This window comes from Phocoena sinus, chromosome 2, assembly GCF_008692025.1.
Source record: "Phocoena sinus isolate mPhoSin1 chromosome 2, mPhoSin1.pri, whole genome shotgun sequence".
In the NCBI taxonomy this organism is placed as follows: domain Eukaryota; kingdom Metazoa; phylum Chordata; class Mammalia; order Artiodactyla; family Phocoenidae; genus Phocoena; species Phocoena sinus.
The window spans coordinates 273,061-288,434 of NC_045764.1; the positions used below are offsets into that span (position 1 = coordinate 273,061).

Here is a 15,374-nt window from a genome sequence, read left to right on the forward strand (position 1 = left end):
TATATGCAAATCAATCAATGTGATACACCATATTAACAAACTGAAGAATAAAAACCATATGATCATCTCAATAGATGCAGAAAAAGCTTTTGACAAAATTCAACACCCATTTATGATAAAAACTCCAGAAAGTGGGCATAGACAGAACCTACCTCAACATAATAAAGGCCATATGACAAACCCACAGCCAACATCGTTCTCAATGGTGAAAAACTGAAAGCATTTCCTCTAAGATCAGGGACAAGACAAGGATTTCGACTCTTGCCATTCTTATTCAACATAGTTTTGGAATTCCTAGCCACGGCAATCAGATAAAAAAAATAATAATAAAAGGAATACAAATTGGAAAAGAAGAAGTAAAACTGTGACTGTTTGCAGATGACATGATACTATACATAGATAATCCTAAAGTTGCCACCAGAAAACTACTAGGGCTAATCGATGAATTTGGTAAAATTTCAGGATACAAAATTATTGCACAGAAATCTCTTGCATTCCTATACACTAATGATGAAAGATCGGAATGAGAAATTAAGGAAACAATCCCATTCTCCATTGCAACAAAAAGAATAAAATACCTAGGACTAAACCTACCTAAGTAGGTAAAATACCTGTACTCAGAAATCTATAAGACACTGATGAAAGAAATCAAAGATGACACAAACAGATGGAGAGATATACCTTGTTTTTGGATTGGAAGAATCAATATTGTGAAAATGACTATACTACACAAAGCAATCTACAGTTTCAATGCAATCCCTATCAAATTACCAATGGCATTTTTTACAGAACTAGAACAAAAAAATCTTAAAATTTGTATAGAGACACAAAAGACCCTGAGAAGCCAAAGCAGTCTTGAGGGAAAGAAAACAGAGCTGGAGGAATCAGACTCCAAGACTTCAGACTATACTATGAAGCTACAGTAATCAAGACAATATGGTACTGGCACAAAAACATAAATATAGATCAATGGAACAGGCAGAAAGCCCAGAGATAAACCCACACACCTATGGTCAACTAATCTATGACAAAGCAGACAAGGATACACAATGGAGAAAAGACAGTCTCTTCAATAAGTAGTGCTGGGAAAACTGGGCAGCTACATGTCAAAGAATGAAATTAGAACACTCCCTAATACCATACACAAACATAAACTCAAAATGGATTAAAGACCTAAATGTAAGGCGGGACACTCTTACAGGAAAACATACGAAGAACACTCTTTGACATAAATCACAGCAAGATCTTTTTTGACTCACCTCCTAGAGAAATGGAAATAAAAACAAACAAATGGGACTACTTAATAACGAAGAGATCACTGAAGAAATCAAAGAGGAAATCAAAAACTACCTAGAAACAAATGACAATGAAAACACGATGACCCAAAACCTATGGGATGTAGCAAAAGCAGGTCTAAGAGGGAAGTTTATAGCAATACAATCCTACCTCAAGAAACAAGAAAAATCTCAAATAAACAACCTAACCTTGCACCTAAAGCAATTAGAGAAAGAAGAACATCAACCAAAAAAACCCCCAATGTTAGCAGAAGGAAAGAAATCATAAAGATTAGATCAGAAATAAATGAAAACGAAATGAAGGAAATGATAACAAAGATCAATAAAACTAAAACCTGGTTCTTTGAGAAGATAAACAAAATTGACACACCATTAGCCAGACTCATCAAGAATAAAAGAGAGAAGACTCAAATCAATAGAATTAGAAATGAAAAAGGAAAGGTAACAACTGACACTGCAGAAATACAAAGGATCATGAGATATCACTACAAGCAACTATAGCCAATAAAATAGACAACCTGGAAGAAATGGACAAATTCTTAGAAAACCACAACCTTCCAAGACTTAACCAGGAAGAAATAGAAAATATAAACAGACCAGTCACAAGCACTGACATTGAGACTGTGATTAAAAATCTTCCAACAAACAAAAGCCCAGGGCCAGATGGCTTCACAGGCGAACTCTATCAAACATTTAGAGAAGAGCTAACACCTATCCTTCTCAAAGTCTTCCAAAATATAGCAGAGGGAGGAATACTCCCAAACTCATTCTATGAGGCCACCATCACCCTGATACCAAAACCAGACAAAGATATCACAAAGAAAGAAAACTACAAGCCAATATCACTGATGAACATAGATGCAAAAATCCTCAACAAAATACTAGCAAACAGAATCCAACAGCACATTAAAAGAATCATACACCATGATCAAGTGGGCTTTATCCCAGAGGAATGCAAGGGTTCTTCAATATATGTAAATCAATCGATGTGATACACCATACTAACAAACTGAAGGAGAAAAACCATATGATCTTCTCAATAGATTCAGAAAAAGCTTTTGACAAAATTCAACACCCATTTATGATAAAAACCCTCCAGAAAGTAGGCATAGAGGGAACTTACCTCAACATAATAAAGGCCATATATGACAAACACACCACCAACGTCGTTCTCAGTGGTGAAAAACTGAAACCATTTCCACTAAGATCAGAACAAGTCAAGGTTGTCCACTCGCACCACTGTTATTAAAATAGTTTTGGAAATTTTAGCCACAGCAATCAGAGAAGAAAGAGAAATAAAAGGAATCCAAATCGGAAAAGAAGAAGTAAAGCTGTCACTGTTTGCAGATGACATGATACTATACATAGAGAATTCCAAAGATGCTACCAGAAGACTACTAGAGCTAATCAATGAATTTGGTAAAGTAGCAAGATACAAAATTAATGCACAGAAATCTTTTGCATTCCTATACATTAATAATGAAAAATCTGAAAGAGAAATTAAGGAAACACTCCCATTTACCATTGCAACAAAAAGAATAAAATACCTAGGAATAAACCTACCTAAGGAGGCAAAAGACCTGTATGCAGAAAACTATAAGACACTGATGAAAGTAATTAAAGATGATACAAACAGATGGAGAGATATACCATGTTCTTGGATTGGAAGAATAAACATTGTGAAAATGACTATGCTACCTGAAGCAATCTACAGATCAAACTACCAAGGGCATTTTTCACAGAACTACAATAAAAAAATTTCACAATTTGTATGGAGACACAAAAGACACCAAATAGCCAAAGCAATCTTGAGAAAGAAAAACGGAGCTGGAGGAATCAGGCTCCCGGACTTCAGACTATACTACGAAGCTACAGTAACCAAGAGAATATAGTACGGGCACAAAAACAGAAATATAGATCAATGGAACAGGATAGAAAGCCCAGAGATAAACCCACGCACATATGGTCCCCTTATTTTTGATAAAGTAGGCAAGAATATACAATGGAGAAAAGACAGCCTCTTCAATAAGTGGTGCTGGGAAAACTGGACAGCTGCATGTAAAAGAATGAAATTAGAACACTCCCTAACACAATACACAAAAACAAACTCAAAATGGATTAAAGACCTAAATGTAAGGCCAGACACTATCAAACTCTTAGAGGAAAACAGGCAGAACACTCTATGACATAAATCACAGCAAGATCCTTTTTGACCCACCTCCTAGAGAAATGGAAATAAAACCAAAAATAAACAAATGGGACCTCATGAAACTGCAAAGCTTTTGCACAGCAAAGGAAACCATAAACAAGACGAAAAGACAACCCTCAGAGTGGGAGAAAATATTTGCAAATGAAGCAACTGACAAAGGATTAATCTCCAAAATTTACAAGCAGCTCATGCAGCTCAATAACAAAAAAAACAAACAACCCAATCCACAAATGGGCAGAAGACCTAAATAGACATTTCTCCAAAGAAGATATACAGATGGCCAACAAACACATGAAAGGATGCTCAACATCACTAATCATTAGGGAAATGCAAATCGCAACTACAATGAGGTATCACCTCACACCAGTCAGAATGGCCATCATCAAAAAATCTACAACCAATAAATGCTGGAGAGGGTGTGGAGAAAGGGAACTCTCCTACACTGTTGGTGGGAATGTAAATTGATACAGCCACTACGGAGAACAGTATGGAGGCTCCTCAAAAAACTACAAACAGAACTATCATACAACCCAGCAATCCCACTACTGGGCATACACCCTGAGGAAACCATAATTCAAAAAGAGTCATGTACCACAATGTTCATTGCAGCTCTATTTACAATAGCCAGGTCATGGAAGGAACGTAAATGCTCATCGACAGATAAATGGTTAAAGAAGATGTGGCACATATATACAATGCAATATTACTCAGCCATAGAAAGGAATGAAATTCAGTCATTTGTAGAGATGTGGATGGACCTAGAGACTGTCATACAGAGTGAATTAAGTCAGAAAGAGAGAAGCAAATATCGCATATTAACGAATATATGTGTGGAACCTAGAAAAATGGTACAGGTGAACCAGTTTGCAGGGCAGAAATAGAGACACAGATGTAGAGGACAAACGTATGGACACCGGTGGGGGAAAGCGGGGCGGGTGGTGGTGGTGGTGGTATGAATTGGGAGATTGGGATTGACATGTATACACTAATATGTATAAACTAGATAACTAATAAAAAAAAGAAAAAAGTGAACCAAAAATCTAATAGAAAATTGGGTGAATCTTTTTACAATCTAGGCACTAACTATGTACCTAACAGGTACTATTGTTGTAAGTGCTCTTGTATATAATAACTAATTTAATCTCACAGCACTAGGAAGTATTATTATGACTCATATTAAAGATGAGGAAACTGAGGTTAAGTGTCTTGTCTAAGATTGTAGGGCTAGTAAGCAGAAGAGATAGAATTTGGACCTCAGCATTCTGGCTCTAGAGCTACACTGCTTCTGTGATGACCAAATACATGTAGTACCTCTTATACACCCTGTGTATATGCACATGTGATGTTTAAGTTCTGGATTTTAAAAATATAAGGGAAGTAAAAAATATACTAAAAACTGGGAAAATATTTGCAACCTGTATTATAGATAAGGTACTTTAGATTTGCAAAGAGCTCATACAAATCACTAACAAATGGAAGAAAGGAAGGAAGGAAGGAAGGGAGGCAGGAAGGAAGGAAGGGAGGAAGGAAGGAAGGAAGGGAGGAAGGAAGGAAGGAAGGAAGGAAGGGAGGGAGGGAGGTAGGGAGGGAGGGAGGAAGGAAGGGAGGAAGGAAGGAAGGAAGGAAGGGAGGGAGGAAGGAAGGAAGGAAGGAAGGAAGGAAGGAAGGGAGGCAGGAAGGAAGGAAGGGAGGAAGGAAGGAAGGAAGGAAGGAAGGGAGGAAGGGAGGGAGGGAGGGAGGGAGGGAGGGAGGGAGGGAGGGAGGAAAGAAGGAAGGGAGGGAGGGAGGGAAACCAGACAGACAGATATAAACAGGCAGTTCACTGAATAGAAATACCAAAGGCCAATAAGCTTATGCACAACATCACTCATCTTTAAAAAGTATAATGTAAGACAACGCTGAGATATCATTTTTTATTCACCACATTGTCAAGTATTGAAAAATTTAGTAATATTCAGTGTTTTGACCAATTGGAAGAAAACAGACACTCACACCCTACTGTTAGAAGTGTAAAATGGTAAAACCTTAAAATGGTAATTTGTCAACATCCATCAAAATGTTTAACGTACCTATCATTCGACACATTACTTCCACAGACATATAAGTGGCTGAAGACATATACACACAAGAAGGTTCACTGCATCAGTATTTGTAACAGTGCGACTGAAACACGGTGTGCACAGCAGTGATAATCTACAGATGGCTTGTTATTGGTCTGCTGGGAGATCAGGGGCCAGGATGTAATTCAGCTACACTTCTAGGAGCACCGTGAGTTCAGGTGACAATCTTTTCTCATAGAAAGAATTTCTTGATTAAGGAAACAGTATATTGATTTGTATTTGGACGAAAGCTCCTTATCTCGATGTGAAACAGCACTTTGAATAGCACTAGTTTGTAATAACTAAAAGTTGGAAATAACTCTTAAGTCCATAGGGGTATTTGTTGGATACATTTAATAACCTGAACCAAAATCCTATGCATTCATTTAAAATAAGGAAAGCTACATATAGTATATATGTATATATACTGGATATGTATACACACATAGGATGGAGTGTAAAAAATGTTGCAAAGCAGTAGGAATATAGTACCAAGTACAAGATGAAAAAGCACAAGGTTGTATGTACATAGAGTTTCTGGAAGCATACACAAGACGTTGTGAACCACGGTTATCTTTGGGATGTGGGATTGGGATCGTGGAGAGATAGGGCATGGAACTTTTTATCTGTGTCCCTCTATACTGCTTCAATGTCTCTACAACTAGCACAAGCTACGTTTATAATGTTTTAAAACATGAATTAAAAATTTTTGTTTAGAAGTCATGAGTCAGGCTCACTGCAGATCAGGTTTCCAGAAACTGGAAACTTGGGCTGAGATTTGTTTCAGAAGACGTACTGAGACAATCTTTACATGGGATGGATTTCCATGGAGTCATCTGTGTAAAGATGTAACAACACATCAGCTTGTTTTTCCAAACTCAGAAATCTGTTTTTCTCACCTTAAAAAAAGTTCATTATGGCCAATGCACACACCAACCAAACCAAATTTTTAGTTCGTCTCTAGGATGGGTCTCAAAGCTAGGAAGCGGTGAAGTCAGGACTCTGCCCCTGCAGTGTGACAATCAATGACCTAATTCTGATCATAACTGTTATAAAGAAGCACAGGACCAAAAGACTCTGTACTCAAGAAGGCCCAAAGATGGTGGCACATAACAAGTCTTTTCAAAATCTAGGGGTCCTCTATGCTTCACGGAAACCACAATTTATTCTGCCAAAAATTATGGGATATTAGGCCTTTCCGAGTCATCTGGAACTCATTAATAATCGCTAACAGTTGTACAGTACCATGCAGTTGGCAAAGCACTTTTCTATCCACTGTCTTACTTCATCCTCATAACAGACCTTTGGAGTAGGGAAATTTCATAGATCAAATTTTATAGATGCAAACACTGGGTACAGAAGCCTTATGCTTATTCCCCGAAGTCACTCAGAAGTGAAGAGGCCAAGCCAGGCTGCGCGGGCCCAAGCTCTACCGCCACCCCGCACTGCCTTCCAAGGCGTGGTCGACCTAAGCGGCCCCGGACGCAAGAGTCTGCGCAGCTTGCTCTTATTTTCTGTGTTTATTTGCACGATGTGATGCCTTTGAGCTGGATGAGTTTAAATGCAGACCACGGCCGTTGCCACTGTTCGCTAAACATTGCTACTTGGAGCAGGCAGAGTACAGACAGCAGCTTGAGTTCTTAGTCATCTTGAACAGGATCAAGCAGGAAAAAAGAGGGGAAAGCAGTTCTTGCTGTTCGGAATGAAGGCATCGCACATGCTGCGTCTTCTACGGGCATGTCTGTTCTTCCCTACCTTTGTTCTGCTTTAAGCTTTTCTCCAGGAGTTTCAGACTCATGACAATGAAATGATCTTTCTTGAAGTTCTAATTCTGACGCCAACTTTTACCATTTCACTGCAATCTTTCACATCAGACAGCTTTCCCTTCTCAAGGCTCTTTATTAAACTACCCACGTCTCATATTCCATTTATGTTTCTACTTTCTTGCACATAAACCCTATATAAGGGAATTAAAATTACGTGATAATGCCTTCCATTTATTGGGCACCTATTACATGCCAAGCACTGTGGTGGGCACTTTATATATTGTATATTGTCTCTGAACCCTGCAGCAAAGTCTACAGGGTGTAACTCATTACTCTCACTTTGCAGGTGAAGAAACGGAAGCTGAGAGTGACTGAGTCTGGACCCGACAGTAGTGAGTGGCAGAGCTGGGATGCAAACGTACATCTGTTTAGCCTCAAAGCCAAGGTTCTCTCCAGTGCAGAGCACCCAGTAATACTGCGTATTGTATTAGCTACTGGAAGGTTTTTAATGAAAATGTTCATTCTGAAGTTATGTATTTTAACCGTTAGCACCATACTTTTCCTCGGCTCTTAAAGGGTGGGTTGGTGGTCTAAGGAGATGAAATTCAACCCTAATACAAATGCAGTGCCCCGATATCATATCCCTGACCAACCTAAGGAGAATTATGGCATATAATGGACCCTTGTGTTCTACTGCCCTCTCCACCTGGTCAGCTCTCAAAGGAAAACAAAATTCATATTATCATTGAGGTCTAGAAATTAACTTTTATTTTAAATCTGTCAAGAACTCCTGGCAGTTATTAAATTTATTAAAATGATTACATATGGCAAAACAAAGAATAGAGGTAATTCTATTTCTCTACAACATAAATTATGAGTTAGAGTCTCAGCAGCTGACTCAGCATTGTTGAAGATGCTTTTAAAGGATCGGGGGGACTTTGATTTCCAGAAAATGTGAAAGCAGCAAAAGAAAAAATAAAGTAAAAATAATTGCAATTGGAGCTATTATGCCAGGATGTGCTAATTATCAAATCGCCTTGATGTGTTTATAGGCCAGACTCCAAGCTTTGGTATTTAAAGAAAATCATGTAAAGAGCTGTCCTATACTGGCTTGTCATCCATGGTTTATAACATAGAACAAATCTGTTGATTCTTTTTGAAAAGATGGTAAAAATGAATTATGACTAATTCAAATAAAAAAACAACCAGCATCCATTCATCTAACTGAAATATGTAAAAACAAAAACAATTTTATTAAAATATTTAATACCAGAATAACTTATAATAGTATGAAAAAGAGTGAAGTACTTGTCCTTCGTTTTCACTGACATGATCACATTTTTGAAAAATTGTTTTATAAAGATTCCAAAGTTTTATCATGGATCTGTAACTATTTAAGGATCTTGTAAACCAGAAGAACTCATACTTCATCTGATCATACAGTCATAACTTACATATCTTGCCTTGCACTTACTCTTACTGCAAACAGCAATTTAGAAATCAAAGTAAAAATATATATATGTACAAAATATCTTAATATCAAATTATTTTCATTACACTAAATAAACCCAATCCCCAAATGTTATGTTACATGAAAAAGTGTCCTACAATGTATATCAAGACTGATACTGTCCATATATCAACTAGAGCAGCCTCTGGTTTTAAAAGCATTTTGCAAAATAAAGAAAAATGTCACCACGTGGCTGCACTGTTGGCTGTCATTCACACTCACAAAAACGCTTTCCAGTTTCAAAAAAAATTTATAAAATAGGTTACATACTCAGAAAAAACATCCCACCATAAAAGAGACAAATCCTTTTTACTTCTCTGAGCACAAATATTCTGTTATATTTGGCATCCCTACTGTTTATTCAAATTTCAAGCCTCCCCAAGCTGATTAGAATATTAACGTTTGATTGAAAAAGACCTTTCTTGATATTGATTATTCTCACTCCATGATAGTCTAATTTAGAGACAAAATGTTCTTTCTTTTAATACATGATTTCACCTTAATGTCCTATTTGGCAAAAGTCAGAGACTGTTCAATGTTTTGTTTCCCATATGTTTTAAATTTAAAAATCAATTTTGTGTGTATATGTATATTCACATCGAGATACGTTTCTTTTATTACCTTGTTCTCAATGCAATATAAGTTGTCCATCAGCAACTGTAATTTGAAATGGACCAAATAAGAGGTTTTTAGCTATTCCATATGAAAAACAGTTTCCATTACAAAAAACACTGAACTCTAATGCAAACAGGATTATGTTTTTAAACCTAAACTACAGTTTTAGTTTTATACGGGAACATTTCGAGTTATTTAGATAATAAACTTTTTGAAAACTTCGGCAAAACTTGAGAAAAAGAAAATCCAAATCAATTCTGAAGAGCATTGTGGTGTTTTCCAGCAGTGCTTAAAAACTTCTTTTCTGATCACGTTCATTGCCATTTTTCTTGAATGTACACATTGTGTGATCCCCGAACCTTTTATTTTGGAAGTTTGTAACCAACCAGATATGCAGGCAAGATACGTGCATAAAATTCTCACCGTCCCTCTGCAAAGCACACTGAACAATTTAAAATACTTCAGAATTTTTTGTTTTAAAGGAACATTTCATTTGGGCTGAACAGATTTCCGAGTTTTAACATGTGAGTTAGTGAATACATTTCAAGGGCTTTCGGCAGTTATGGTCTGAGTCCTGGCGTGGGCAGGTCCATCTGGAACGGCACTCACAGTCTCACGAGCATTGTGGTGTTGTCATTTTGAGGCACAGCTGCTCTACTATGCCTACGTTGCAGCTTATTTTCGGGAAAGCAAGGCACTTACTGTAATAGCAATGCAGACGTTTTATGCATACTTGGAGTAACATAAAATAAGTTAATATTTTTGATTAAAGTGAGGTCTTATAATTTATACGTCTTTTATAGAAGCAACTAAATGATATATTTAGGACGATTAAAAATAGGAAGAGGCTTGAAAAGGAGTCATCTTCACTGCTGCTCCAGCCCCTAGGATGAGGGTTTATGAAAAAACACTGATGTGAAGAACAGCCATCGATCTGAAAAGTGACAAACTCTTAAAACTGCTGAACCAGGGGCACTTTGACCGTCTTCACTTCTGCAATGTGGGACGACTTCTGGATAATGCAGCTGGTGGTCCCCTGCAGCTTGTCTTTTCCCTGTGCGAGATTTGTTAAGGCCATGGCTGCATTGATCTCCTTCCAGTACGTGTCGTCCTTGCTTGGTCCCTTTCTATTAGCTGCGCTACATTTAAGCAGAACAGAAAGAAAATGATCAAACTCACTGCGGCGCACGTAGAGAAGACCACCACTGAAAAGCACAAATGGCAAATAAAAACATACCGCTCACCTGTCACCCTTACTGGATCTATTTTCCAGAGTGTCTGTAAAGAAAAGCAAACATTTGATTACTTTTCTTTTCTGCTATCTTTTTGAATCTCAGGCCTTTCATCATTAATTACGAGGACTGAAAGTTCGTCAGGAAACATGTTGAAAATTGATTACACTTTTTTTTTTTTTTACGAAGATGTGAAAAAAAATCTCTTTGCAAAGAAGCAGGAATAAGATGAGAACAGGTAATAAAGAATAAAAAGTGGCTCTCATAAACATACAAACATCTGAGGTCAGTTTGTTCTGAGACACTGATTGGGCATTTTGGTGAGAAGGGCGATGGCACAGGGAAAGAGTGCTGACTTCCGGGGCAGGTTCTGGTCTCACCCCACTACTCTCCGGCCATGTGCCTTTGGGCAGATTGTGGTGCTGCATGAGGTCTGGGGTACAGTCTCCTGAACTATAAAGCACAGGAGCTCCTAGATGATCTTCAGGGTGCCTGTGGCTCGGCAGTCTATGATTTCATGGAAATCAAACCTTCATCTCAGAAACAGGACTGGCAGGTAGTCCCCTCTGGCGAGTTAGCCGATGAATAACAGACCCAGTGCTGACAGCAACGCTGGACTCCTGGCGGATTGGAATAAGCAGGCACTGGTCTGTGAGCTCCACACGGACCCCTCATCCCGCAGGACATGAAAGCCAGGCTTGCTGCTTCACTCGGAGCACGAATGTCTATCAAAACCACACCTTATAAAGGAAGACGAAACGGGTTCTTGATCCGGATTAACCCTCTCTGGGGGAGCTCCTCTGGCCAAAAGAGCAAGGTATCAGGAACACAAAGATAGACATGCTGGAGGGAAAGATTCCAGAGGGTAAAGGGGGGCAGCGGCATGGCACAGGAGGTTAGAACACAGAGTGGGGCTGGAGCTCCCAGCAGCCTTAGAGACGCCAGAAATACAGCGGTTAAACCTCCGCCACCAGCACCACCACCACCAGCGACAAACACCATTGAGAACCTACAGAACGAAGCCCTGCACCCCACACAGGAAGCACGGGAACAGGGAGTTTGCTCACAGCGTCTCTGGGCTCCACGGCCTCTGGAAAGCTGGCTTTTCCTGCCCTCAGTTCCCTCCCTTTGTTCTCCTCCCCGAACTCCCCGGCAGTGCTCAAAGCTAGTTTGCCGCGGTGCAGCCTCATCTCCAGCCCTGGGCTCCCAGAGAGTCGTGGAACTCGGAGAGACCTGGGGGGGGGGGGGGGGGGGGGGGGGGGGGGAGATCAGGAACACGATCACGATATAGCCCCAGCAGGGCGACATTTCCCAGGGACGTGACCGTGTCGACAAGGCAGCTAAACCTTGATGCCCTCGATGGATGAAAAGAGTCAGGGAAAGATGTTAACACATCCTGAGTCAGGCCAGGCAGTGTAGACCGGGAGACAGTAACGGTCACTGGGAGCTCTTTGCACAGCCTTTCACTCAGGGTCACCCTACCTACCCTGCTGAAAAAGAAGACAGGCAAACACAACAAAAGCGCGTAGTGAATAAACGGCAAGGTTGTCACGAAAAGTAAGTGAGATGAAGTGTGTCTGGCCCCGAATGGAACAATAAACGTTAGTCCCTTTGGTCTCCTTTCGTTTTAGGGATCTTTGGAAAAATAACTGGATTCCTGCGTAGTTGGTCCCGCTCTGGAGCCCTGCTAGCCTCTGGATCTTTCGGCCCCTACGAGGTAGGCCTGGATGGTTAGCTACACCTCTGCTGTTGATAATTTTGGAATTATAATATTGAAGAAAAAGAATGACAACTTTGGATTCACAGAACCCTCATAATCCTCGTTTACAGATCACGTCCTACATGTGGGCACAACTCCAAGCCCTTTGTGTCTTAGCTTATTCGGCATCAGTGTCTCTGCTGTCTGTCAAGTCTTTCTCCGTTTGGTGCTATTAACTGCAAATCTCTGCTCAATAATGACAGATACAAGGCACTACCAGAACAGAGAATAAGTCAGTGCCTTTGTTTAGGACAAGAAAAGCTAACAACATTGGACATTTTACAGAGAGAAAAAAAAACGAGTTAGGCCTTTGCTCAATTCTGCCCACAAATTGCAACAATTCTGTTGCCAAAGTGAAGCAATAGGTTATGGAGATATTTATCCAATGGAAAGACTTGGCAAAAGCAGAATAAGTTCCATGAAGGTTAAATAACATTAGGGAAATAACAAAACATAATTCAGAAAAGACCATGTAACTGATGCTCTGGCTTACGAACGAAGCTGTCTCGCATGTACACAGGGGACCAGCATCCGATTCCCCCACCTGGATGGGCAACAGAGTGCAGACAACAGGAAGGAAGCCCGTGGCTGCCGACTCTGTAGGTGGAAGGAAGATATGTAGGTCCCTGGGAAGGTCCATGAGAGCTTGTTTAAGGTGAAGTGTGAACTAGGGTGTTCTGCATCCCTGCGGCCAGCCAGACGCCACAAGCACCAGCCCCCATGGCTGCCTGCCAGAATCCTGCCACCAAGAAACAAGTTTACTACGGCCAACCGTGAAGTTATAAAACTCTGCTTACTCTTGGGGTGTATGTGTTTTACAGTTTGGTGCCTATGAAAATACCTCTGAAGTGTAAACACAGAGACCCCGATCCCCGTTTGGGTATTCTTAATTAGTTTCACGAATTTCAACAATGTCCTCGCAGCAAAGATGAATCCTGTAATTTATTTCTAAGGCAGAGAGGGCACTCAGTTCAATGTCATTTGGTATGGATTCAGGTTCCTTTCCCAGCAACAGAAGAAAAGGCTTCATAAAAAGGAATGAAGAGAAGACACACTTTGCTTCTCTATCAGTAGTAAATGTGCAAACAGCATGTAACGAAGTGCGATGTCAAAGATTTCAAACCAACAAGCAAAAGCTGACTGCTGGGGGGTCAAAAGCTGCTTTGGGGGCATCTCTGTGCCGAGGGTAGTTTTGGTGCAAAACTTCAGTTGTTGCTGGAAGGGCGTGCTTCTGCTGCTGCTGGCGAGCTGCCCATGTCGCCGGGGTTCCGTGCGCCCGAGAGCCACCTCCTGCAGAGCAGCGGTTCCCAGAAGCACCAGCAGAGGGGAGACAGCAGACAGGGGCCCCTGTACTCTGAAACATTTGTACTTTTGTAGGAAAGCAAAGGAGTATAAGCATCCGGCAATCTGGGGAGACTGTTTTCTATTCCTGATGCTGAGATGAAACCTGGGGAGACGCCCCAGCGGCTTCAGAGAACGGAGGTCGTTTGAGGGGGACTCAGACAATTTACAATCCGCTCATTCTATTAAATGTGCTAAACGTGGAATGTTCTTTTTCATGTGCTCTTTTCCTTTGAAGTAGAAACTCACCGGCACTTATCTGGTTCAAGTATTTTGTGTCTCTTCGGCCAGTCGTCAGTATTTAAGCAGCGGTGGGTTTCTGGGCCACCACTCGACGCCACTTCAGCAGACAGGAAGGTCTCTCACCAGCCCCCTCCAGAAGCGGCGCCCAGTAGCTCAAGAGAGGACGTGACAGGAGCAGGAAGGGGTCTGAGCAGACGCCCGCCCGCCGTCACTGCCCAGGCACAGACCCGGGTCCGAGGCCAGCTCAGCTGCCTCTCTCACTCTGCAAGTAGCTTGGCTCTGCCGGTCCCACGTCTGAGCTAAAATGCCTTTTTAGATCCCAAGGTTCCAAAAATCAGCTACGCTGTCAATTATCATAAAAGCAACTGGTTGGCAGGAACAACTTACTGAACCAGCCAAAAGAGCGTGTTTTAAGACCAAAAAAGAAAAGGAATGAAAAAAAGAGATGCGTCGTTAGGAAGATCTTGGATGCTGTAAAACCCAAACCATGTTGAAACCTAAAATGGGGCTATCCTCAGTTTGGACATGTGTTTCCTTATAAAGTTAAGTAGAGAAACAATTATAGAGAAAATTCAGTTCTACTGCAACTCGAGATGTGCAAAAGCACAAAGCCCTGTGGGCAAAGTGTCCATTCAAGCTTGAGGAATGCAGTTTAGAAATATTCATTCTGATATATATTCCTGAGGTAATAACTCTAGTCGTAAAAAGAGAAAAAAATATGGCCAAGTCTTTTGCACTGAGATTTTTTTTCAAATTTAATCAGTAAGTCCTGTTTTAAAATGCTCCACAAAATACCACTCACACCACTGAAAGGTAAATAAAATTAAGATTAAGAAAACAAGTATTTTTAATTACATAATCTAAAAATCATGTATTATATGTTTCCCTAAATTAAAATGGAAAGAGAGCTCCAGACGCCTGACAAATGTGCCTTCTCACACTTGGTCGGTTTGGGAGCCGCTGCTGGAGACAGCAGAAGTGGACAGCCAGGCTTTAGTGTTTCTGGTCTCAGGGGTCCCAAGAGACCCTGGAGCATGAGACCAGTTTCTGGAGCTATTTACATACTTGGAACAACTGAGATAAAGCACGAGACTCTGGTGAGTCGGGTAGATATAAAGCCTCACTGAATATGCTGAAGTACCGATCGCTCCAGATTTGCAGGAACTCACACCAGACAGCATCGACCCCGTCTCTCTCTACTTCCCCACACACTGGATCTGGGCGGGGCTCACACACCCCTACAGACTGGTTCCACCGCGGCTGGACATTTCTTTACTTTTAAAAATAGCATTTGTTTTTGTTCTC

General features: G+C 40.6%; 1 protein-coding gene across 8 annotated transcripts in view; it reads right to left on the reverse strand.

Annotated features, from left to right (window-relative positions):
- The window catches only part of MKX (mohawk homeobox), a 95,075-nt gene that overhangs the window by 23,587 nt on the left and 56,114 nt on the right, over window positions 1–15,374 (reverse strand). For 5 of the 8 annotated variants that reach the window (XM_032621229.1, XM_032621228.1, XM_032621233.1 and 2 more), the window contains 2 exons: window positions 10,739–10,772; window positions 8,595–10,633 (listed from right to left, as the gene is read on the reverse strand). The exons of 2 other annotated variants lie outside the window; for them this stretch is intronic. In XM_032621229.1, coding sequence (XP_032477120.1) covers window positions 10,447–10,633; window positions 10,739–10,772 — 221 coding nt within the window. In that variant the 3' untranslated portion in view covers window positions 8,595–10,446. Of the gene's footprint in view, window positions 1–8,594; window positions 10,634–10,738; window positions 10,773–15,374 lie in introns of those variants that run through there. One more of the 8 variants, XM_032621237.1, reaches the window with a different exon arrangement.